Raw genomic sequence first — 23,997 nt, 5'->3', positions numbered from 1 at the left:
TTTTTCACAAGCAAGCTGTTCAACTCCTGTCTTGTGCATGAGAGTGCTAACAATCTAAATATAAAGGGAATGTGCTTTTTTTCTCAGAATTTAGTTTTTTTTGACAATGCTCTTCAAAGACTTCTTAATATACTGTATCTGAATATGAAGTAGAAACAAATTATAAAGTTCCATAAAATTAAATTATTCTACTACCACAACATGTTACATGTAGTAAAATAAAGTGCTTGAATACATACCTTATTACTTTTATACTTTTACATGCAAAGAAAAATGCAAAAAACAATCCTCTCACTTTTAGCGGCAGTTGTAAAAGCAGACAAAGTGTTTTCTATTAGTACTCTACACTTGGAATGGAAACTACATTTACATTTAGTTACATTGGCACCGTCACTGGGTCAAAACAACAGGTGTGGTGTGGAGTGTGGTGCCTCATGTTTGACATTGAGCATTAGTGACACATGGAATGAAAAAGGCACAGCTAGGGGAGTCAGGACGGAGAGACTCATGGGAAATACTTCTGGAAGGTCGAAGGTCAATGTGCTTGTGCAAGGACCATTTAGTACTAAGATGAACTTGCAACAAAGAAGCGTTAGCCGGTTAAAATCAGTGTTATTCTACTGACGATACAACTTTTAATTAAATGTCATATTGCCACCATAATGTTTTGTTTTGCTTTTGTTTCCAAGGTAAACAGAAAAGTAAAGAGTAATGGAAAGATGAGAAAAGATGAGGAAAGATTTTGAATTTTTGAACATATAGCATGACCTGTTTCTAAAAAAAGGTCAGTGTGAACTTCCACAAGTGTTTATTTATAAAAATGCTTGCAGTCCATTAAAATTGAGAAAATATATTGTTTTTTGTAGAACAATTATATTTGAGGTTCCTCACAACAATAATGGCAGGCCTAATGCGCCCGATAAACACACTTTAGTTTGATATTGATACCGACAGAGGTATCTGCGTACAGTAAAAAAATACCTGTTTTGGGTTTTAAGTGGTAAAAGTCAACTCAACTCCCAAAGTCAATATTTCTCTCCAAAGGGAATCATCAAACAAAACAACAAATGCTGCATTATTCTTATTAAATATCAGTCTATGGTTCATCCAACAATCAATTACAGAAACCTATTTAATAAGGACATTTTCTGTCAACATGTGCTCTTAAATAATTAGAGTGAAACTGGGTAAAATGATCATTTTTTTAAAACACATCGTTGGATTTTTCATAATGGCTCTGACTGGCTCCTTGACACCATGACAGCGAGACTTCAACCAGAAACAGAGGCGGCCCCACGACAATATGTACAGTTAGGACGAAATGGACTAAATGTCTGTCTCTTACACCTACTATCAAATCAGTAAATGGATGGCAGCGATAAATTACTCAGAAATGTAGTGCACACGCAGACATGACACATAAATGTCTCAAATGATCCTTCAATGACTTGCAAGCTTACATCCATATTTTTGTTATTTTTGGAGCATGGTTATAGGAACATGTGTGGGACTAACACTATGGCTACAGATGTAAAGCTGATGTGTTCCTCTCCGAAAGTGGCATGCTTCATTTTCACTCACAAACTGTGCAAAAAGAACATGTCAAAGTGTGACTGACATGGGATGTGATGCTGATTCGACCATTCGCTACAATGAAAAGTACCTCTGATGAATCCAAATTGAGCTTGCTTTTTTTGCAATCAAGCTCAAACTATATAAAATGTCTAGTGAAACCGACTACATACACTACATACAACCACACAGGTGTCTTTTACTTCAACATGTAAGAAGTGGAGAGAAAAACGACTCTTAAATATTTTTCGGGCCTAGGTGAAATACATTAAAGCTTAATGTTTGTAGTCACTTTGTCACTTACTGTCAAATAAAACACCACACAAAATATATGAAAATAGTAAACATCTGATAAATCATTTTTAGAAATGTAGCCTATACAAGATTATTGACAATCGGACATTGCTTTAGGGCAAGAACAGTATCTTTTTTTCCCCAGGGGACATACGTACTTTTTGTTGCTTCTATTTCGGGGACATTTTGGATGCTCAGCCTATACTTGTTATTGAGTTATTTTTACTTTGTTAAGCCTGATTGACAGTCCTTAAAAATAGAAGACTTTAAAACTCTTCAACTGGATATTACAATTCAAATCACCGTCCCTCCTCGAAACCAAAAACAGAGGAGACACATATCACTTAATAGTTAAGGGTTACCTTCGTATTTAAAGACAGACTGTATAGAACTAGATTTCAAAATACATTCTTATTTCTGAAAGACACGAATCCGCGCGAGACCAACCTGACGTCACACCTGGTCACGTGACAATCCCGTGACCCTATGCGGAAGGAGACGTTTGCGCTACGGAGGCAGTGCACCACATCACAGACGGGGGAATCGCTAACATTCACTGCCTATATTCCCCATCGTCTATCTTAACCTCCTCTCCGATCGGCCCAGCAATGGACGGATCCGTCGGAGCAGCTCCTGACGCCGGGCCCCCGGCTTATTACAGGGGGTGAGGAAACAGTAATAACGTTGCTTTATACCTGCAGCTAGCAAACCGAGCTAGCTAACCAGGCTAGCTAGCTAGCTTCTTAGCTTAGCCTCTCTGAGCTGACGTCTGTTTTAAAAACACCCCCGCTTCCTCTCCCCCCCTGTACGACGTTCAGCAAGTCTACACGAGACGTGTATTCCATGTGGTGTAACCCTTGAACGCATCATTAATCGTCGCCAAAGGACGTCCGGCACAGCATGTGTGTTCAGCATGTAACCCATCACAGTTGTCACGTGACACCCCCCCCCGTAATCCATCCGGGCTGATTGACACAACTTGTACTCCTGCAGAAATGAAAGCTCCTTGGTGTCAGCCCTCAAGACGCTGTTGTTCTTCACCATCCTGATGGTGACGCTGCCCATCGGACTGTACTTTGCCACCAAGGCGTACCTCTTTGAGGGTAAGGTTCGCACCTGGCGGCCCCTGTGGAGTCACCTGATTTACCTCCTCTGGTGCAGATGAGAGGAAACCGCAGACGAGCCTCTTCACTTTGTAGCCAAGTAAAATGTATATATTAACTTAACATAGCTGTACATATAAAACATGCATGGTAGTGTACAGAGTGTAATGACATTACCGTCTGTACAAACAGTTGTCTTTCCTCATTTTATTTATCTCTTTTACTCTACTGTAGTAAAATACGAGAATCGGACAAAAAATAAATAAATAAAGCAATCTGTCACCAGAACATCTGCAAATCAATGCATTCTTGTAACTGATATCTTAATTTAAAAGAACATTATTTTATTACAATAATTTATTGTATATAGTGTTTGATATGACATTGAATGCAAAGAAAACCTAAGGACACCCGCAGCATCCGTTGTTCCGTTTTCCGTCATGTCTTTTCTATTTAAGGCCACCTTAGAGAGCATGTTATTATTTTGAACTGGCGAGCAACACTGTCGGCTACTCTCATCCAGTGTTTCTCAAGCCGTCGTTGACATAGTTTTGCCACTAAAGCGCTCTGGGAACTAACGGCATTCTTTATACGCAGCCAAACAAAGTGAAACAAACGTGCAGCCTACGTTTGATCCGTAGTGCGTCACTCCTGTCACACAGTGACACGTGTGGGGCCGTCACTTTGCAGCTCAGTTTCACCGGCTGAGGTTGATATGACTTGTAGTCTGTTTCTGTGTCACTATTTTTATCAACGCAAAAAATAATGTAATCGGGATGACTAACTGCACATGATGAAAAACATTTTGAAAATTATTTAAAATCATGATAATTTAAATTAATGGATCTGCACCAGTGGCAGAGTGCCCTCAGAGCGTCTTTCGCACTGAACACGTGGTACCAAGCGTTTAGTGCAGCATTTTGTGGGAACTGACACAGTGTTTATTTGAAAGATGACGTAGACACCTTTGGCCTTTTTTTTCCATTGAAGATGCTTTTTCTTCACTGTTTTCTCAGGTTCCATGAAGCTGTCCAGCTCTGACAGCTACTTCTATGCAGCCATCGTTGCCGTGCTTGCTGTGCACGTGGTGCTGGCCTTGTTTGTTTATGTAGCCTGGAACGAAGGCGCGCCTAAAGGGAAGGGCAAGCACGATTAAGGCACGACCCCATCAGCTCGTAAGACTGGAGGAGATGGGCAGATACCTCCCCCACCTCTCCAACCACCATGGGCTCAACCAGGCAGTTGGGGGATGTGGTTGCGCTCAGGCTTTAATGCAAGTTTAAAGCCTGAAACTACTGTCTTATTTGCTGGCATGGTGGAGGGGACGCCGCCGTTTTTAAGAGGCTTTGTTATAAGCTGCCGTTTGGCCAAGTGCTGCGAGTCCCTGCACGGTCAACATTTGGTCGCGTAGGAAAACATCTTGTGTTTTGGATGATGAGTAGACACACACACGCACACAAAGTGTATGTCCTTGAAATATTTATATTCAAAGACTCCGATTCCAAAATGCTCCACATCCTTTCTGTGAGAATTTGCAGTGCTGAATTGATCATTCCGTCCTCAAATTTGAGTTATTAGCCACATACTTTTGACTTCAATATCAACCCCAAACTGGCTTTACTTCACACTATATTTTGGAACATATGAATTCATGTTTTGTTCTTAATATTCAATGTGTTCAATGTAGCATATAGTGACATTTTGTAACTTTGAATTTGGATATGATTGCAATGTCGATTTGTATTCAGGTATTCAAGGAATGCTTTGTGCTCTATGATGTTTGGTCATTTGAGGTTGTTCTCAGTTTAGTTGTGTGATGTGGTTTGGTTAAAAAGGTTCATTTGCTTAAATAAAAAAATTGAAAATTGGACTTTCAGTTTCCCAGTTTAAATATCTTCAAAGCCTCTGTGTTTTTTCGGTTAATTTGCAAAACCACAATCCAGATTCATATCTATTTTTTGACTTTGACAAATTTAGCGTGGGAATGTTATTATTCGCGTTTAGTAATACGTTACACTAATGATGCAAACATGTCGGGACTTTGTGCTATTTCCATTTCTTTTGTTTAAGCTTGTCATTCAACCAGTCTCCGGTCTGTAGCTGATGAGCGGTGAACAGGGGACATGAACTCTACACTTTTTCTGAAAGCAGTATGTCTTTGTTCAAACCTGTAGAAACAGCCAGGCAGAAAAAAAAACGATGAGGTCTTAAGACACTTTTTATATTATGCAATGAAAATCCACAGTGAGTTTATGTTGGGATATTAGACGTAAAAGTCTTCCAGTTTGCAGGCCGTAGAAAGTGTACTGGCTTTGTTATGAATGGCCTGCTGAAGTAGTATTTATACAGGGAATGGCGTATGAATTGAGGATGGATTGGGTTCACACTGCACGCTATGTGGATTAGCAATCATTTCTCAGTGTGAGACATTGCCTCGCTACAACTGCCCCATGATGCATTGCTTCTGCGTGCCTTGCGGCAGGCTGTCAGTCAGATTTGTGAGTCATGGTAGAATATATAGAAAAAACATTACATATTATTTTTGTAAAACTCCTAGTATAATATATTGAAACACGTTATTAAGTCATAGATTGTATTTTATGTTGTCATTTTATGTTAGTGATATGACCGTCCAGCAAATGGAAATGTAAAATAGAGGCAGAAGCCTGGTTAAACATGTAAATACTGTGAATTTATTTTATCTTAGCTACTTTTGTTTATTACTAAATTTAACAAATAAATAAAACAATAGAACATGCCAATAAACACGTCCAAATGCTGTTTCTGTAGAAAAGGTTTGAAACCATCATGTATCATCTCTATAAAACCCATTCAATTGAGCACTCTGATTATCAACTTCAAAGGAACTGACCACTTGGGACCGTTTTAAAGGAAATCATACAACACATTACCAAGACCTTTCTGAATAATGTCAACTTTATGACTTCAACTGAGTCTAAATCAAAGCTTCCATTGAGAACAAAGTATTTGTAAGCCGCGTTTTTTTATGGCGTTCATCTCCAAAGCAAATTCATCAGTCACCACAGCATAACTCGACATGCAATGACAAACTGCCCCTATACTCATTGATTACCTGAATACATCCCCTTTGAAAGCAGAATTCCCATTTTACTAATTTTTGTCACGCTCGATATAATTTATTGAGAATAAAGTCTGTTGAAACCTTATTGACTTCTGGGGAGAGTTTCTGCCGTCACATGGTGGCAGCCAACAGTCGATCGCTCCCCACTGACAACATAATGTGAACATAAAGAACCGGCGAGACAAAGTGACGGCCTCAGAAGCCATTTTGGCATCTGATTTCTGTTCCTTTGGGTGTCTTTTCATCAAGCTGCGCAGTGCAGCTCACACACTGTGTTTTTCAGTCTGCTGCTGGGGCGGCGCACTGGGCTGTGAGTTTGCCTCGGCTGGTGTTGGTGATGAGGTGACAGGCCTGCAAGCATTCAGACTGATTCAGTCAGCGAACATCAGAGCCCCGGTTTTGCCTTGCGGCAGATTTTTTCCAAAGCCCGCCCTTGCAGCAGCAGCACAAGGGCGGGCTTCGCTTATGGCTCTTTGTCATCTATCACACGTTTCATGATTAAAAAAAAGTTGCCGCAGAGAGCCGACAGGAGCATTAGTACGTGCACATAAGTCCCTGAACATTTTGATGATTTTATTCTGTGAGCCTTGATTTTTCTAAAATGCATTCCACCTTCAGCACTTTCTGTGAATGAATATTAGTAGACGCACATACAGAGATGCATCAGAAGGAATACGTTCACTTGTATCTACTCAAATATCCAGCAGGATGTGGATATCCTTTGCCCAGCAGATGGCGAGCACAGCAAACACGACACTCAGATGAGCAGCATCTGAGTGTTTAGGCAGAAGTAGAGCGAGAGGGCAGTAGAGGACTGTGCTCCAACTATTCAGCAAAGCATCGCATCGCAGCGCAGGGAGCTTTACAGAAATGAGTTATAGAATGGCATTTATATCCAACATTATGCAGGTGGCTTTATTGTCATAGTCGTTGTGTCCTTGTTTCCCATGGCGCAGGTGCTTTTGAGGAGATAATTACAATGACTTTATTGCTTATTTGATATTTTTTGTAGTAAATATTTTGGGGAAAAAAACACTTTCGGAATATAATTATTGTCCATGTTTTTATTAAAATCTGCAGTTAAAAAATGTTTTAATCTTTCTCTTGATTATGCTATAACTATCTTGCACATTTTTCCTTGTTTATTGCATTAGAGTTTTTGATCAAACTGCGGGGCTGTATGATTAAATATGGTAAGATAAATATGTTTTATTTATACATTTATTTTATTTATTTATTTTCTTGTGTTTCCATAACTTTCCTTTATTTTGCTAATTCTATAATGTGATTTGGTAGCTTTGTGAAAATGATGAATTCATTAACATATCACAGGTCGAACCAGGGGCCGCATCTTAAATGATTTTATCAAACAATTTAATCGGACTATTTCAAAAGTCTGAACTAGCATTATTTCATATTGTGGGTGTTTTAATGTTTCTCAAAGTCACAGTGATGATACAAAGAAATCCCTGGTAATATATATTGAAAACACAATGTACAGACTCTCCCACCAAACTGCTTTGAATTCACTAATCAAAGTTGAGTGCCAGAGGAGAGGATGCTGTTATTAATTTCACTGATCAAAATCATGGCAGTTTTACATAAAAACGACCTTGTGCCATCTAATACTAATATATCACACACTTTGCATGATTCAGCCAAAATAGAAACCTTTATATTACGATGTTCTTATGCAACTACAACTTCAAAAACTGGCCTTCCACTAAAAGGATATTATTTCAAAGTGCTGGATATCGGACCATACTCAAAACTCACATCAATTAATTTGTCACCATGTCATAATAATAATAATAATAATAGTAATAATAATTGTACCTCATAGTTTCAATACAAGTTGAGTAGAATACATATTTCTTCTTCTTTAGGTAGTGAAAAAAAATGATGAATGATGTATGATGAATACTTCATCAAAAGGTATGAGACCTCTCCTCCGTCATCAGCATGCATGTCGTTAAAGTCAAAGTTTCCGTACCCGGGTTGCCAGTGTGCACGCGTGTAAGATGTGCACGTGTGTATGTACGGATAGCGAGGTCTTAACCCGGCACGTTTGTTCCCGCTCAAGCTCGTCAGTTCTGAACCGATCGAAATGTTTGTGGGTGGATACCGATGACTCACCGGGTTGTTTCTAATTTCAGACATTCAGTGTCTCAAAAATGAAAAGTAAAGATTTACAGGCAGAGCTGCAATATGCATGCATTCATTGTTTCTCCTCCTGAAGTGGTCTTGTTTAAAAAAAAATTTGAAACAACAGTGGCAGTTCAGTCCTGATGAAGACTTTACTTTGATTATAAACACATTGCTTACTTTTAATTTAAGACAGATTTATTTCAATCAGTTTACAAACATGGCTTTTACCAGATGCTTAACAGAGAGCGAACGGCCCAGACGCAGATACAAACGAGGATTAACAAAACATGTGCTTAGAATCGTGTGCTCAATTGTGGCTGCCGCAATATAAAAGAGGCACTAAAGAACTCCTGAGACCAGAGCAATTTATTTTGAGGCACCTCCCGGAATTGGGTACGGTACACCCAGAGTCCAATGTGGTGTCAGGTATTGCACAACGTTTCTCTTCAAGTCCAAGCAAGTGAACTATGCTGAATGGTGACCTCAAAAACTGTTAAAGGGAGGTTAAATTTAGCTATTTGCCCTATCTGATTTCCTGTCAAGCCAGAGCTGAAGTTTCAGTCCTGGACTCTTCTCCCAAAGCTCAAAGTGAAGGTTCATGCACCTTCATATAAAACCTGAGCAGCCTGTTGATTTTATTTTTATTCCCAGGGTGACAATAGTAAGTAGTGGAGATATGGATATGATATATGTGTACAGCATACCATTAATGCTCTAACGTGAAATCCAACCCAGTCCTTCAAAACAAAAGCCACCCGTGGGACACTACTCGGTGGATCAGAACTTCTCTGAAGAAGCCCGAGCCCGGTAGATATGCGTTTACTGGCCCGCGGTCTTTCTGCACAGCGGCAGCGTCTCCGTGAGCCCTCTGAGCGTCACTCCCCTCTGAGTGTGACTGAGTCAAGCGTTTGCCATCTTAGAGAGGAGAGTCATTCCAGCATGTACGAATGCCTCGGAACAACACGAAGAAACATAAACCTCCCCTCCTCATATCTGCAGATCGTCTATTCTAGTCTTGTTGTTGCTGTGTTTGCCGCTGCGGCCTGGCCTGGCCTGCGTAGGGGACCCGGGGGCCGACCCGGGGGCCGACCCGGGGGCCGACCCGGCTCCCTTTTTACCCTTTGGGTCACTTTCCTCTGGTTTGCCACCGCTCCTTTCCACCGCCAAGTTGTCAGAGTTCTGCTTGTAGGCCGCCTTGCTGTGGTAGGGGTGGAAGGGCGGGTCGGTGCCCTCGGACAGAGGGGGGAGGTCGTAGCTGGGTACAGGCGGGTAGGCCGGCTGGACTTGGTGGAAGTAGTCGTCGTAACTCGGCGCGTACGGCACCGCGGCCCCGCTGGGCTCCTTGGGAAGCCCCCTGGAGAGCCGATGGCGTCGCCTGAAGGTGATGCCCTGGCGACACTTGGTGAAGCCCAGGTGGTAGATCTCTACGAGGTTGAGGAGCAGAGACACGCTAGCCACTCCCAGCATGAAGATGATGAAGATGGTTTTCTCCGTGGGACGTGAAATGTAGCAGTTGACCACATTGGGGCAGGGCGGTCTGTCACATGTGTACATGGGCTTCAGCTCGAAGCCGTACAAGAGGTACTGAGCTACGATGAAACCCACTTCAAACAGGGTTTTGAAGACCACATTAAACACATATGTACGCAAGAGCTCCCCCTGCAGGCGCACTCGGCCCTTATTGTCCCTCACCAGAGCTTTCTTCTGCTTACCATCCGCAACAAGGGCCTGCTTGTCCGAATGCTGAGCGAGCTCTTTCTGCTGGTCCTTTTCTTCCATCCGCACCAGGTGCAGAATGTGCCCCAGGTAGATCAGCGTCGGCGTGGACACGAAGATGATCTGCAGCACCCAAAAGCGGACGTGAGAGATGGGGAAAGTGACGTCGTAGCACACGTTCTCACAGCCCGGCTGCTTCGTGTCGCAGGTGAAGCCCGACAGCTCGTCGCCCCACACCTTCTCTGTGGCGGCACTGAGGACCAGGATACGGAAGATGAACAGCACGGTGAGCCACACCTTCCCCACCACGGTGGAGTGCTCCTGGGCCTTTTCCAGAAGCTTTCCCAGCAGGTTCCAGTCGCCCATGGCTGTGTGAGCTCAGGTCTTTGACTGGAGGAACACACAAGTGGTTGGTAAAAAATACTTGCCCAGGTGGCTTCAGTGTTCCTGATACCTACAAATGTTCTAAAACGTCAGCAGAACTCGGGCAAAACTCTTCCCCTGAGGAGGTTTGCCCAGCAGGTTTCTTTTTCCCACGTGGACACAGACAGGATTATCGTTACTGTAAGCGGCTATATATATATATATATATATATTTGGCATGTGCAGACAGGAGGAGGGGTGGGGTGAAGGCCCCAGTCATGATTCTGTGGCTCCTGGGCGACACGGCTCAGGGAACATGATCCACACACAAGGTGAAATCAAAAACCCAAGTAGTGGACAGTGGTGGAGGAAGTGTGAATCAGAGAGGGTTCAATTCATATCTGTACAATCAGCTCCAGGAATATATCATTTTATATTTATATTCTGCTTGTGACATTTAGCACAGAATGCTGATGCGAGGGAAAGTTGATTCTGAATACTGCTGAATTTATGTTGTATTGGGTTTCAAATTTAAACAAATATATGCTTTTAACATCAAACCGCTCAGACTGTTATCCCTGATGATAAAGGGTAATGATATGATCACATTTAGAAAAGAACACATAATTATGGACTCGTAAAACAGTTTTCTTATAAAAAACAAAATAAACGGCAGCATTTGGTCACAACATCCAACCAGAGTAAAGCGTCTGAACTTTAAATGCCGTAGTACTTGAAGTACCTCAAACCACAGAGGTTGCACCTCACAGACCATCTCAAAGAATCCCGCATGCTGGATAAACGCACCTTGTCAGCTCATGCATCCCCTGCAGGGAAGCCCGCCTCGTCCTCTAGGCTCCATGAGGCCGCCTGCTCTGCCGACAATCCTCAGTGCGGAGCTGATCTTTGGGCCCCCGCCGACCCCCCCCCCAGCAATGTCCTTGAATGGAGAGGAAAAGTGGACTTCTTCTGCCCACAACCTCCGTTTCACACTGACAAACTCCCCCCCGATTCGGTCTTCGGCTTCCAAATCCAGCTGCGGCAGGAGTCAGGATCCAGGCCTCGGGGTCTCCCACTGAGCACAACACACGTAACCTGCCGGACGCACTCTCAGCTGAACCATGTCCAGCCCCCCCCCCCCCTCCCCTCCCCCGACGGTTAAATTTGGCACAGGGTACACTCTTTAATGTAAACGGTTGAAGGCCCTCCACTCGCTTGTGACACTGATTGACAGGGCAGCTGGCCAATGATGGTGTCCTCTGAGGCCGTCTGGCCACAAGTGGTCTAAATTTAGCACCAGGGTCTCTCCTATCATGGTGGGGGGGGGAGGGGGAGGGGGGCATGATTTGGAGATGAGTAGACATCTGCATCCTCAAGTTACAAGGAAGCTAAAGGAGGGGGAGAAGTTCTCATTCAAACACATCACACCAGGATCTGAGTACTAGAGTAGAAAATCTTTCTATGCTGCTCGTTTAGCAACAAATTGCAACAAGTTCCAATGTTATAACTTAAATAACCGTCAAATTATCAGGCACTTTATTTCTGTATATTACATAATATACACATCGTTTTTACATCATCTGGAATGTTTACCTGTGTGTGGAGTCATATATGTACATTTCGGCATGAATATCAACATCAGGGTTTTTGTATGTACTACCATGTATAGTGTGTATAGAATAGTTGTATAAACAGATACCAGCGTATTGGACATGCCATTCAGGACCAGAGAGAAACTGAATGATATTAATAATACTTTTTTCAAAAACAAAAATATGTCACCTTAAACACGAGCTGCAATGAAGTAAGTAGGCAGAACAATTAAATACAAAGACATTTGTACAGTACTGAAATGATGCGTAGTTTAATGAAATATCATTTATTCTCTGACAACCTTTCTGACTACACTTAACACAATTCTTAGGTCAGTAGTGTGTAACATGTGTGTGTCAAATTGTTTTTTTAAAGTGATTTTGTGTTTTCATTCTTTGTAGAATGATAATATCCAACGACAGCCGTCCTTATCTGAACAGTGTTTTAAAATTGTCATGTGTTATAATAATTCCACACTTAGATAAGTTGGATAATAAATAAAGCTGTAGTGCTAATGTTGACAAGAATTTCAAATGTAATTTTAGACTTAGTAGCTTGTTGTAGTTGGATTAAAGTCATATTTGATTATTTGAGCTTTTTTAGTCATTAAAACATAATTTAGCTACAACTGAAGCGTTGACTAAAATGTAATTGTCTCAGAATATTGTTGGATTTTAATGTTTCTTGTGGCTGCGGTGTTACTGACTCACTATTTATCAATTTCACAATATTGGTCATCAGACACTGGAAATGTTTCGAACATGACAAAACAGACTTCAAATTCAGAGTCTTACTCAGCCGAGCTCACATTTTGACATGTAATTCACCAGTTTCTAAACTCCATGAAGCTGAACCATCATATTTATTTATTGTTATCAACAAATTTGGACTTTTGTACCATTCTGTGCAGTTATCGGAAAGTCAGTCCCAATTTGTTATCGTATAATGAACACATTTCCTTCCTATTTCTTTGCATCCATGTTGTCGTGCACATACGGACCTCAACAAATAATTCTCAAAATCTTCTCGAAATCAATACTGCAGCTACCTGCATCGCAGAGTCAATTAACCAAGACGACTAAAATATGACTTCTGTTGGCTTTACCGGCTGCTTCTGGAACGCAGTGGCATTTATTGACGTTACGGCCCTTTCCAGTTCTTTGCTTTGACTGGAATGAAATACGGTACATATCCACAATATTTAATGTAAATGAAAAGTTTGCTTTCTATTCATCCCTTTAATCTGTACTGTAATCTCTGTGGTGTCAATGGTACGTACTACTACATGCCAAGAAAAAAAATTAAAATATTTTAATATTAAGTCAATATTTGCTTTAAATACAACTGTTCAGGACTCAGGACTGTAGAATTAGAACTAATCCATAGTTTGCTTCTCACGCTGTGATCAAATGGGAAAAACACTAAAACGACACACGCCCAAGTGGACTCGGTCTAAAACGGACTCGGTCCTTTGCCTTCACGGCTGCCTCCACCCGTATCACTAACACCACGAACAAGGGGAAGAACAAACAATGACTCAATAAGCCACTGACTGAATGATATCAGATATACATAAATAGATGGTTTAAACGTGCCTGTACAGAATAAGGGACATTAATGCAGAGCCACGCGATCCACGGCTGTGTGCGATTGGTTCAACAGAAGAGGCCGAGCTTCAGAATGCCGAACACCTTTCTCCCTTCTCGGCCGGGCTCTTTTTGCTCACAGCGAACTTAGACTTGAGCGCCTGCTCCGCTATCAGCTGATTGATTTCATTTTGCTTATAAGTGGAGAATCTTGCACTTATCCAAGCGACTTTGGACTCTTCCTCGGTGCCTCGGAGGCACCGCTTGCAGGCCCTGAATATGAGGTAGGCCACTTCGGCCAGGTTGAGCAGCACACACAGCCCGGACACCGCCAGCATGAACACAGTGAATATGGTCTTTTCTGTCGGTCTGGAGACGAAGCAGTCCACCGTGTTGGGGCACGGGTACGACGCACACTTCACCAAGCGCACCATCTTGAAGCCCGGATAGATCAAGTAGAAAATGTAGAGAAAAGCCACCTCCAAGACGATCCTGAAGACGATGCTGATCATGTACGTCCACCACAGCGCTCCGGTGATCTGGAACTTCTGGTTCTTGATGAGCTCCAGCTCCTTGGGCCCGCCGCGGCCCGTCTTCTTCAGGATCTTCTTGTCAACGTGGCGTCGGTGGGCCACGTGCATGGCCACCAGCAGGGCGGGGGTGGAGACCAGGATGAGCTGCAGCGCCCACAGGCGGATGTGCGAGATGGGGAAGAACTGGTCGTAGCAGACGCTGTTGCAGCCGGGCTGCTGGGTGTTGCAGACGAAGCCGGACTTCTCGTCTCCCCAGACGCTCTCGGCGGCGACCACCAGGACCAGGATGCGGAAGATGAAGATGACGGAGAGCCAGACGCGCCCGATGCCGGTGGAATGCCTGTTTACGCCGCTGATCACGGCGTAAAAGCTCCCCCAGTTCATTTTCGACTCCAGTTCTGCAAAGAATAGAGGTCGCGTTTCAGAGTAGGTCACACGGGTGGAGGCTCAGCTACATCTCTTGCTTAAAGACAACCGGTAAAACTAGATCTCGAGAAAAAGATAAATAACCTACATTCTTAAAAAATTTTAGAAAATGTATTAATTGAAGCAAAGGATTATCTGTGTAAATTATTTCCTTTTTGCTTTGGTCCAAAACAATTGAGTCCTTTTGTTGAAAAGTCTAACTTCATTCTTTACGGAGGGTTACCACGCTCAGCCGGCGGTGTCTGCGGCGTTCGCAGCGCCGGGTCCAAAGATGACCATCTTGAGGTGCGTACCGAGCATCAAGCTGGCAGAGTGAGGAGCAACAGAAAAGCAAGTTTCCCAGCGGCAAGTCGGCCGTATAAGAGCAGGGGTGATGGCCTACGGCCGCGGTCACGAGACGCAACGCCGACGAAGCCAATTGCCAAAGACTGTCTGCGCCACGTGATTGGCTCACCCTGAATTAATACCGTACTCCCAAACTGACCTACAGCCCAGTTACAGACAGACTGACAGACTGCCAGCAAATATCTCCAAGGAACAAGCCAGCATTTTTTTTGTTTTTTTTCCCCCTTAAGACAAGTGAGAGACCTCTATTGTTTGTCAGAAAGACCACAGAATCCAGCAGAATAAAAAAACCTGTCACGTTAAAAAAGCTGAATCATTTAAAAGATGTGATTATAAATGACAATAGTTGAGGCAATGCGGCGTGACCAGCATCACACACACACACACACACTACCTCATCGCATACTGACAGTTAGTACAAAACAGGTTGAATGAGAGGACATTTTACCTTCAGCTGTGGTGGTACACAAAAGTGTGTACCAAGAAGATATGAATTAAAATATTGGGGGGGGTTTCAACGAGCCAGGAGGCTGGATGGAGAAGCATGCCTTTGGAAAATGCTAATCATTCCTCCGCCACTAGCCAGTGCCCTGCACCGGGCAGTCATATGCGCTTATATAAACTATTTACATACAATGGCGGCCTTTATTGGGCTGCAACAAGACTCTTTAGAATTCAGTTCAAACGCCTCGATTTCCGCCTACCCCGGGCAAGAGGAGGAATCTGCGTGGACACCGAAGGCCTCGCGCTTGGCAGGGCAGAGAAGTGAAGCAAGCTTTTGATCGGAGTCACTGACATTCAGAGCACGGAGTCACCCGGAAAATACATACGGGAAGTTACAATGTAGTAGAAAATGACATTCATACACGTCATTTTATTTCACCTGTACTTGCATTTGTTTGAGGATTTTTGCAACTTAACTATGTGCCAAATGTAATTGCTGCGATGATGTAAAATGCAATGTTTGCAATTATAAACATGGAACTAAATTAACTTTAAAAATACTGTGTGCTAGGTGCTGTTCCAAATATTTTATTTTGCATGCCGACTCATGACCGTGGATTTAACACATTTTAAGCAATAGTTGGAAATGTCCTTCTGCTACGCAACACACATGTGCTTATGACGAATCTACAGCATTTGAACAAAAAAAAGTCTTTTGATCAACTGAGATTGCACATTTTGTAGTGTTCAAACTCCTGCCTATAACAGTAGAAACATTCATTTACAGTAGCAACAGACTGCAAGTGGAAACACAATGTGGTCACGTGTGATGGACTTTGATCGTCTACAGCAGCTCACTTTGCAATGAGCTGCTCTGCATCACTTATGACAAATGCAGTGGGAGGATTTGAGTGGCCTGGTAGTTCTATGAATGAACTAAAACTCATTTACATTCCCTCTCTGGAAGACACGTTCATCTACAATAGGAGACAGCACGCGCTTGTGGAGTACAGTTTTATTATGAAAGGAGAGCTACAATGTTAATTCAAAATAATAATACAGCCGCCACTGTACAACACAGAAATATCAACTAAACCAACACAGCTCAAACAATGATTATTGTGAAAGGAGAAGGAAATAACAGACCTACTGTATGCGGATCACTTCCTGTTTTTTAGCAAATGCCAGGTGTTAAGTACAAAGGGAAAATGTTCTAAATAAGACGAAAAAGACGTTTAAATAATACTATTAGGTCCCCACACATCCTACATGCAGTCTAAAAAAGTTATTAATAAAAACAATATTTATCAAATCCTCAAGGAAAACAATCAACATGAATGTACGTTCCATAAATACTGGACAAATATTATTTAGTTGCAATGATGTTATAGAGAACATTATCTTTACACTCACTACAACACACTACAATCACCAGACATACAAGTTACTTATTGTGTGCCAGTCCAATCAGTGCGTTCAGCCTTATTACAATGGCCATTTACATTACACACATATATATTTAAATATCCACCATTACTATTCAGATTTGATACGGTTTGTTGGCTGCCAAACAAAACTAGAAACCTTCGCTACTCTGAATTACTTCTTACTTTGAATATAGCACGAGATGAGGTACTTCTCCCACTCCAACTGCTGTTGTCTCTTTTTCTGTTGAGTTGCGCCTGAAAAAGCCGAACACAAGATTGATTTGGGAGAGAAAATGATTTTGGTTCTGGTCAGAGAGGCGACAGCGTCACCTACTGTAGATGTAAACAATCCAAACTGGAAGTAGACTCACTTATTTTCACGAGACCCATGTTGCACAGTTTGTTATGTTTGGCGTGTCCGTTCTGGGCCAGCCTCAAAGACAGGGACGCACCCCTCCTGAAATAAGAATGAAATTAATGAAACGTTAAGAGATTGCGTTGTGCTGTAAAGTATATGCCCATTGTAAGGCCAACATAAGCATATATATTCAGTCCGTGTACATCTTCCACGTCACAAAACCTCTTTGTACAATGTTAGTAGCTAACAAATGAAACAAAAGGGCATACGTGCTGGGTATTCTAAATTGTATTATTCACAATTGACTGATTGCTTCCTAATTAAGTACCTCATAGCTCCAAGCTTTCCCTTTTCCAGGAACAGCTCGACTGTAACCGTGGGCCCCTGCGGGTAAAGTCTGGCATAGAGCATTCTGTTGTGCACTATTGCTTTGAACCAGCCCACTGCCTCCTCAGACCAGTCACTCCCATTCACAGGCGTCACCTGGGGGGAGACAAAATGAATAAATACCGTGAACTGAGACAATTACATTTCTATGGCCAATAGAGAAGGCTGTGACTTATAAGGTGGTCAAACGGCAATGCTTTAACAGAGTCTACACATTCACCGCCAAGCATAGTATTATAACCACTGTCACGCATGCAAATCTGAGAGATTATCTGCAATATTCTAACGTGTTAATATTCACATCACTTAGATGCTTTGGCAACATTATCTTCTCTGAAACCGTCAGGCAATACAGCCACATTGAACTGATAATGTGCGTGACATAAAAACATGGAACTGTATTAAGTAAAAAGGCGACCATGTTCCATCACACACACACACACAAAGATGGCGTTAAACATAAAAAAATAATTTGGGAAATATTCCTAATACTTTATTAATAGCAATAAATAGCAATGAATCTAATGCAATGAGACGATCACTTCAAATTTCAGGACCAAATGGGACAAGTTAACAATTGATTAAAAGAGCAAAAAGGTTTTCTTTTAGACAAAAGCTATTTATTTGCCCTCCAAATGAACCAGACTTATGCATTTAACTTTCAAATGCAAACATGAGTAGAGACACACTTACGTTTTCCATCGAGACCTTGACAGCCTGCAGAGGAAGGACGGCCATTTCTGGGGTCAGCTCTTTGATGTTTAACAGGGACAGGCAGGCGGTGTCCCCGTAGTCCAGCTTCTTCACCTCCAACTTGATGGATGTCCCACTCCCGGCACCATCAGCGGTATTATTGTCTGACACCAAAAGACACCAAGCACAGCACGGTGAAGCCAAAAAAAAAAAAGGACATGAAGGAATTCCCACACGCCAAAGTGACACTGCTACCATCTAGAGGTATGCATTAGCCAAACCATTCCAACGAACAAAACTGGACGCACCTCTACTCACTCCACAGATCTTCGTCACCTGAACCCTGCACCATTGTCCTTGCTTAGGGAACCAACCCATTACTTTCGCTCCAATGTCTGGAATGCAGCTTGGCTCGGCGTGTGAACTACTGGCGTTGCAGCTGCTGCAAAATGAGAAGAAGAAATAATGATAACCGAAAACATGTGGATTATTAAAAAAAAGAAAAAAATCTACTAAGAAAGCAGTAACAAACCAAAAGGGAGAAGTGGCTCTATACGTTCTGTTAATGTGAACCGGGGAATAAGCGAGCAGAGATCAGAGCCTTTGCTGAAGGACTTACTCGGCAAACAGGGCCTGCAGCGTCACCACGGCGTCCGCGTGCTGTACGTAGAAGTGGCCCGGGCTCACAATACAAGACACCACAACTTCAGTCTCTTCAAACCTCCGTATTTGGAAGTCAGGAATGGTAATGCAATGAACCGCTGGTCCCTTTGCGTCGGCCACACGGCTCACATGTTCAGGTTCTGTGCATTGGAGGGCTTGGCTCTTCAACTGGATGTTTAGACTGGAGTCCCCTTGAGCTGTTTGATTTGGGCACTCTTTGTTATCAGAGCGATGAGCTTCAGACTCCCCATGTCCCACCTCTGTGAATATGTCTCCAATATCCCATAATTCAGTCTTTGTTGCAATTACCAAAGTGTAGGTTACAGAGCCACTCAATTGCACTCTCCTTACCCGGAAAACTGGGCCTTGGTTCTCAATGTCTGCACATAATGTTTTTGGAGCCAGTGCATTTATCACAACTTGTCTGAATTGGTAGCCCTGTTTTTTGACAGTAGGCCCCTGTGGCAAACTTGAAGCGCACATGCTCTTGACCGTGGCCTCTAGTGCACCCATGTTTTTAGTTTTTGCTCTGAGGAAGTGAAGCAGCTGAGAGGATGTTTGTTTTTGGTCTTGCACCTGGACATCTTCCTCACATCCCCAGATCATTAGTTGTTTTAGTTTCATTGGTATGGTGTTACAGATCTCTGGGAGTATAGCTTGTACGGGAGGCAGTGGTGGTGGTGGTCTCTCCGGGTTATTCTCAGGTCTCTCAATAATTGCAGATGCAAGAATTGCAGCATCTGAAGGGAGTTTCTCCTCAGAAATTACTGAATGTTCTTTGTCTTCAGCTTGGGTTATTGATTCAGGTGTCTCTGTAAAAGGTGACAAAAGCAGAAAAGAGGGGGGGTTAAACAAAAGGTCAAAGTAAAATATTTTCCTAAATTACACACCAAAAACTTGAGTAATGCTGATGGCTGCGAGGTCATTTGTATGATAGGAAACCAGAAAATTATCCATTTGTTTTACATGCGTAGATCATCTGTTAAGAACCAAGCAATTGTATTTATGCAGTGCTGGATTGGTGTCTTGTAGACAGAAGATTGTGGAAGAAAATCAGTCCCTTACTCAGAAGTCGACAACCAATGAGTTGCGGAATATTGTCTAACAGGAAAACGGTCTGTGAGGCGAAAACGGTTGGGGGACCACTGTGCTTAGATCATAGCGATGTGAATTACAGATATGTGGATCACATATAGCTGTGATAATACATTAGAAATATAAATCGATACAACATGTAGGATATATAGTCTACAAATGAGAACGTCAAACACACAATAATAAATGTTGCAAGCAAACTATTGGAGGAAAAATATAATTGTGTTCATTTGTGTAATTACTTATTATTTCTAACTTAAGGCCCTTCAAAATCTCTCTCATGAACCAACTTCTGGACTTACCAACTGTGAGGTGTTTTAATGACCCGCAGACCTTGTCAATGTTTTCACATTTTTTATCCAGAGCCTTAACCAAATCACAGAACACACCAGCAGCGGGAATAGATGCATTCAAGAAACCTTGAACGTCTTCATAGGCCTGAGGGGAAAGTGGAACAAGCCGGAAAAAGTATATATGACTAACATTAGGCATATGTGTGGAATTATAAATTTAAAAAGGGAGTAGTTTTTAAATTAGTTAACACATTTCTAGTAATCAATTGGCAATGTAAAAAAGAAACAAAAAACTTGATTTAACATTAACATGTTAAAGACATTTAAACTAACATTAACAATGTTAATCAATTAGTTGGACATAAGCTTTGATTGTAACACTAGCAACACACTCGTGCAATTTTGATCAGTACTTTGTTGCATATCAATTTCGCAATCTCAGTCAACTGACATTAAATAACGTTAAAGTTCTTTAATGTCTGAAGAGTATCTTTAATGTCTGACCATGTGGCTTCCGCGCTGGCGTTCGCTAACTAACATAACTGCTAACTTAGCTTAGCTAACATTGACTCAATTAATTTAATATACAGGTAATATGGAACATGTAGGTGCTAACATTAACTTACCTTTTTGGTGAGGTCGACAAGTTCTTGTTCGAGTGTATTCCGGGCAATTTCCAGCATAAACAGCTTGAAAGTTAGCTGCACTCTCTGGGAGACTGCGGGGGGCTGCGGAGTAGTCATGGTCGTCCGGGACGGAATGGAGCCTCCGACAGGCCACTATCGCCAGTTAGCTGTCAGCTAGCCAGTTAGCTTAGCTTGGTTAAACGTGTCACTAATCCTAGATAGATTCACAATGCCATTAAAGTTGTCATTGGTCAAACCCGCTCCGCTCCTCCTTTAGCCCACGAAAGACATTAACGAGCCACGTTGAAGACGTTGTCAAGTTACTCAAGTCTCTGAGGGGTCTTTTTCAGATTTGAAGGAAAGGGGTCTTCCTGAACCACTCAGCCGCCATTGTTTCACCGTGAGAACGAGCGGGCGGCCTCGCTCCTCCTGTTGAAGTGTAACTGGACGTTAACTATCTGACTCTCATTACCAATAGCTTAGCGTTATGTGCTAATTCACAAAGGAAAGCCTCTAGTTTGACTGTAAAACCGGGTTATTTAGTCTGGTCTGGTTATTCAAATGTCAAATGTAGCACTTGAAGATAGTTGACAGTCAGAATCTCTGAGTTTTATCTGGTAAAGCGAATGATTAACTAGAGGCTTTGGGGCCAAAATAATCTCAACATGTTGTCAAACTTTTACATATAATTTGTTCAAGGACACTGTGTTATAAGGAAGTTAAGCCAATGGCATTCAAATAAACCAATAAACCAACATTAGTTCAGCATAGTTCTTTGGAGGGAGCGTGAACTGGATGAACTGCAGAGCAGGGTCGCACTAAAGAATGCTCATTCTGGATTCTGGTGAGCAAGGTTTTCGGGGACCTCTGCGGTGATGTGTGAATTACAGGCCTGCCGGGAACAAGCACGGAGGCCAATGTAAACAAGGAATTACAAGCCGAGTTTTAAATTGCTGGGAATCGGCATCCCAGTCAACCTGACACGGCCGTCACAGTTCTCCATCCTGGTGGAAAAATGAACAACATGGTTGTATTACAGAGTCGACCTACGGCGACACCATTGACACAGACACTGAACAAAGCCTGGAAAGTTCATTAAAATAGCTTTATCCTTGATTTGAACTTTAACCTGGTGAAGTCATGTGACAGTGAGTTACTTTATGTGCTAATGACTTCACTTCCAAAATGGCGGCCCGACTTGTTGTTGGTAAACGTAACATATTTACCAATCCAATGCTTTCATGACAAGTTCTACATTTCATATATACTGTTTTAATTATGTTTTTCAAACTAATTTATATTGAAAGATATATTTTTTGTGAAACATATGTAGCACCCGGCTTTCAAATTTGTAATCCTCCTGAGATGCAAACATTTAGAAAAGTAGAATAAAAATACAGCTACATGATACAAAAGTCAAAGGGATAATGAAAAAAAATTGAAATTACAAAAGAACAATTGACGTATTAGTTTGTGAACACAAACAAAAACCGGGTTGTTCTCATTTCAAAGTAATTTCATTGGCACCCATCAATACTTAGTGATATTATTGAGAAGAAATGCCTGCAAAGCGCTTAAAGGATAATCAAATCCAATAGACCTCAGCATGTTCACTCTGCTGGAAAGAAAAACGGAAGTATCAACTGCTGAACCCCCGACTACAGAGCGACTTCCTTCCTCAAGCTGTGACACAACACAACAAAAAAAATGGAGCATAAAGAAGCATCAGCTATATGTGATAGAATGAGAAACAAATTGACCTTGAACTGATAAATGAATAATTTAAATAAGTAGCATGTGTATTGTAAATAATATTGTTATGAGTATTTCTGAATCATAAAGCATGCCCACATGGGTAAAGGAGTGCAATGCATTTATCAACACAGCTGCAATTCCAGGTCAGCAGATCTATAAATAGCACAAAAAAAAGGAAAATTCGAAGATTCAAAGATTTTTTATTGTCATTTACACACTGTTTACACCATGTGTATTGAAATTCTTGTACTTGCCTTTCCGGAAAGCCGACCAATTTTAAAACTAAAATTAAAATAATAATAAGAATACCATGTTTACATAACTGTACATAAAATAAAAAATCAGGTAAGGATAAGGCAGAAATGAGGTGACGAGGAAAAGTGCAAAACTGAGCAGGTTGTAAAAGAAAAAAACTTAAATGAAATGAAATGTGTGCAATATAAATTAACAGTACAGTAACAGTAAGTGAATCATAACAAGCTAAAGTGTAGACCAGTTGTGAATTAGGTTATAGAGTCCTCTCAGCTGTGAGAGCAGAACATACGGCTAGATGCTCAGAGATGTCAAGGGATGGGTCAACAGAAGAACTGATAAAGCAACTGAGATTTTAAGATAGGTTCAACATTAATGGCATTCCAGTGACTTTTGGTAAAATGTCAGATTAAATTATCCTTATTAAGTGACACATCACGTCTCAGATCTAACAAATGACAATCCTTTACTTGTAAGGATGTGGTTTACTGGAATTACAGTTGGAGAGAGAAAAAACAGTGACAGTTTTCATACTTTCTCAATGTGCCTACAAACAAGCTGCTGCTGATATTACCAAGTACAAGAATGAATGTAATTTGCCACTCGCTTTCCTTTGGATTTACACCTAATACTATCCACACAGTGTTCTTTTCTTCCAGTGCTCTTTGCTTGAACTTGTCAAGCTGCTACTTGATCTAGTACCTAAATCTTGTGGGTGTGGCAACAAAGATATTTCCTTCAGTTATTTAGCTCAAGCCGAACCTGGTGGTTTTGATGCTCATGCTGTCATCGCAGCCGTGGCTGTACCGGGTGGACAAAGCGGAAGTCAGAGTTGCAAAATGGAACTTTGGCACCACTTTTCAATAAAAGAGGATTGCTTAACAGCATATCCTCCTGCAACAGCAGTTTCTCCCCAGTGAACCCTGAGCTAATACAAAATGTAATTAAATCCTTAGAATTTCTGATTCATTTTACACAGCAACATGTCATAAGGTTTTTGCACATTTCTCTCCAAACATCATCCGACCTCATTGTCTCTGCATCAGCAGTGTGGTGTAAAACTCAAAGATCATTCATGTGTTGTTTGTATAACCTCTTTTTCTTAAAGATATTTATAATCAAACGTGCATAACAACTACAGCCCAAGGCTGCTCCATAGAGGGGCCTTAATCTCAGTGAGAATGCTCCCCACACTGAATGACAGTAGCCCCTCTAGGGGATA

The 23,997-nt window shown here is 41.8% G+C and overlaps 3 protein-coding genes across 6 annotated transcripts; 1 reads left to right on the top strand and 2 right to left on the bottom strand.

Annotated features, from left to right (window-relative positions):
- The first annotated feature begins 2,337 nt into the window (after positions 1-2,337).
- Positions 2,338-4,839, top strand: vma21 (vacuolar ATPase assembly factor VMA21). Its single transcript, XM_040174562.2, is given in 4 exon segments — positions 2,338-2,385; positions 2,388-2,530; positions 2,860-2,969; positions 3,986-4,839. Coding segments are annotated over 4 exon segments (426 nt in total). The 5' UTR covers positions 2,338-2,352; the 3' UTR covers positions 4,126-4,839.
- Positions 4,840-8,397: 3,558 nt separating this feature from the next.
- Positions 8,398-11,448, bottom strand: LOC120817896 (gap junction alpha-3 protein). 2 transcript variants are annotated; one of them, XM_040174559.2, is made up of 2 exons: positions 11,107-11,448; positions 8,398-10,326 (listed from the first exon to the last, which is right to left on the bottom strand). In XM_040174559.2, exon 2 carries the CDS (start codon positions 10,300-10,302, stop codon positions 9,208-9,210), a length of 1,095 nt encoding a protein of 364 aa, XP_040030493.2. In that variant the 5' UTR covers positions 10,303-10,326; positions 11,107-11,448; the 3' UTR covers positions 8,398-9,207. The 2 variants fall into 2 exon arrangements, with proteins under 2 accessions (XP_040030493.2, XP_077958425.1); XM_078102299.1 differs by lacking the exon at positions 11,107-11,448 and adding an exon at positions 10,921-10,993 and having other exon boundaries at positions 8,398-10,304.
- Positions 11,449-12,135: 687 nt separating this feature from the next.
- On the bottom strand, positions 12,136-21,500 carry LOC120818186 (gap junction beta-1 protein). 3 transcript variants are annotated; one of them, XM_078102296.1, is made up of 9 exons: positions 20,769-21,500; positions 20,152-20,287; positions 18,711-19,566; positions 18,400-18,533; positions 18,092-18,255; positions 17,340-17,494; positions 17,025-17,110; positions 16,837-16,908; positions 12,136-14,409 (listed from the first exon to the last, which is right to left on the bottom strand). In XM_078102296.1, the coding sequence occupies exons 1-9, from the start codon at positions 20,883-20,885 to the stop codon at positions 13,568-13,570; spliced, it is 2,562 nt and encodes an 853-aa protein (XP_077958422.1). In that variant the 5' UTR covers positions 20,886-21,500; the 3' UTR covers positions 12,136-13,567. The 3 variants fall into 3 exon arrangements, with proteins under 3 accessions (XP_077958422.1, XP_040030999.2, XP_040031000.2); XM_040175065.2 differs by lacking the exons at positions 16,837-16,908; positions 17,025-17,110; positions 17,340-17,494; ... (3 more) ...; positions 20,152-20,287; positions 20,769-21,500 and adding an exon at positions 15,231-15,374; XM_040175066.2 differs by lacking the exons at positions 16,837-16,908; positions 17,025-17,110; positions 17,340-17,494; ... (3 more) ...; positions 20,152-20,287; positions 20,769-21,500 and adding an exon at positions 14,661-14,812.
- Positions 21,501-23,997: the final 2,497 nt, after the last annotated feature.

This window comes from Gasterosteus aculeatus, chromosome 4, assembly GCF_964276395.1.
Source record: "Gasterosteus aculeatus chromosome 4, fGasAcu3.hap1.1, whole genome shotgun sequence".
NCBI classification, from domain to species: domain Eukaryota; kingdom Metazoa; phylum Chordata; class Actinopteri; order Perciformes; family Gasterosteidae; genus Gasterosteus; species Gasterosteus aculeatus.
The sequence above is the reverse complement of the archived record's forward strand: the minus strand, read 5'-3'. Positions and strand labels throughout refer to the sequence as shown.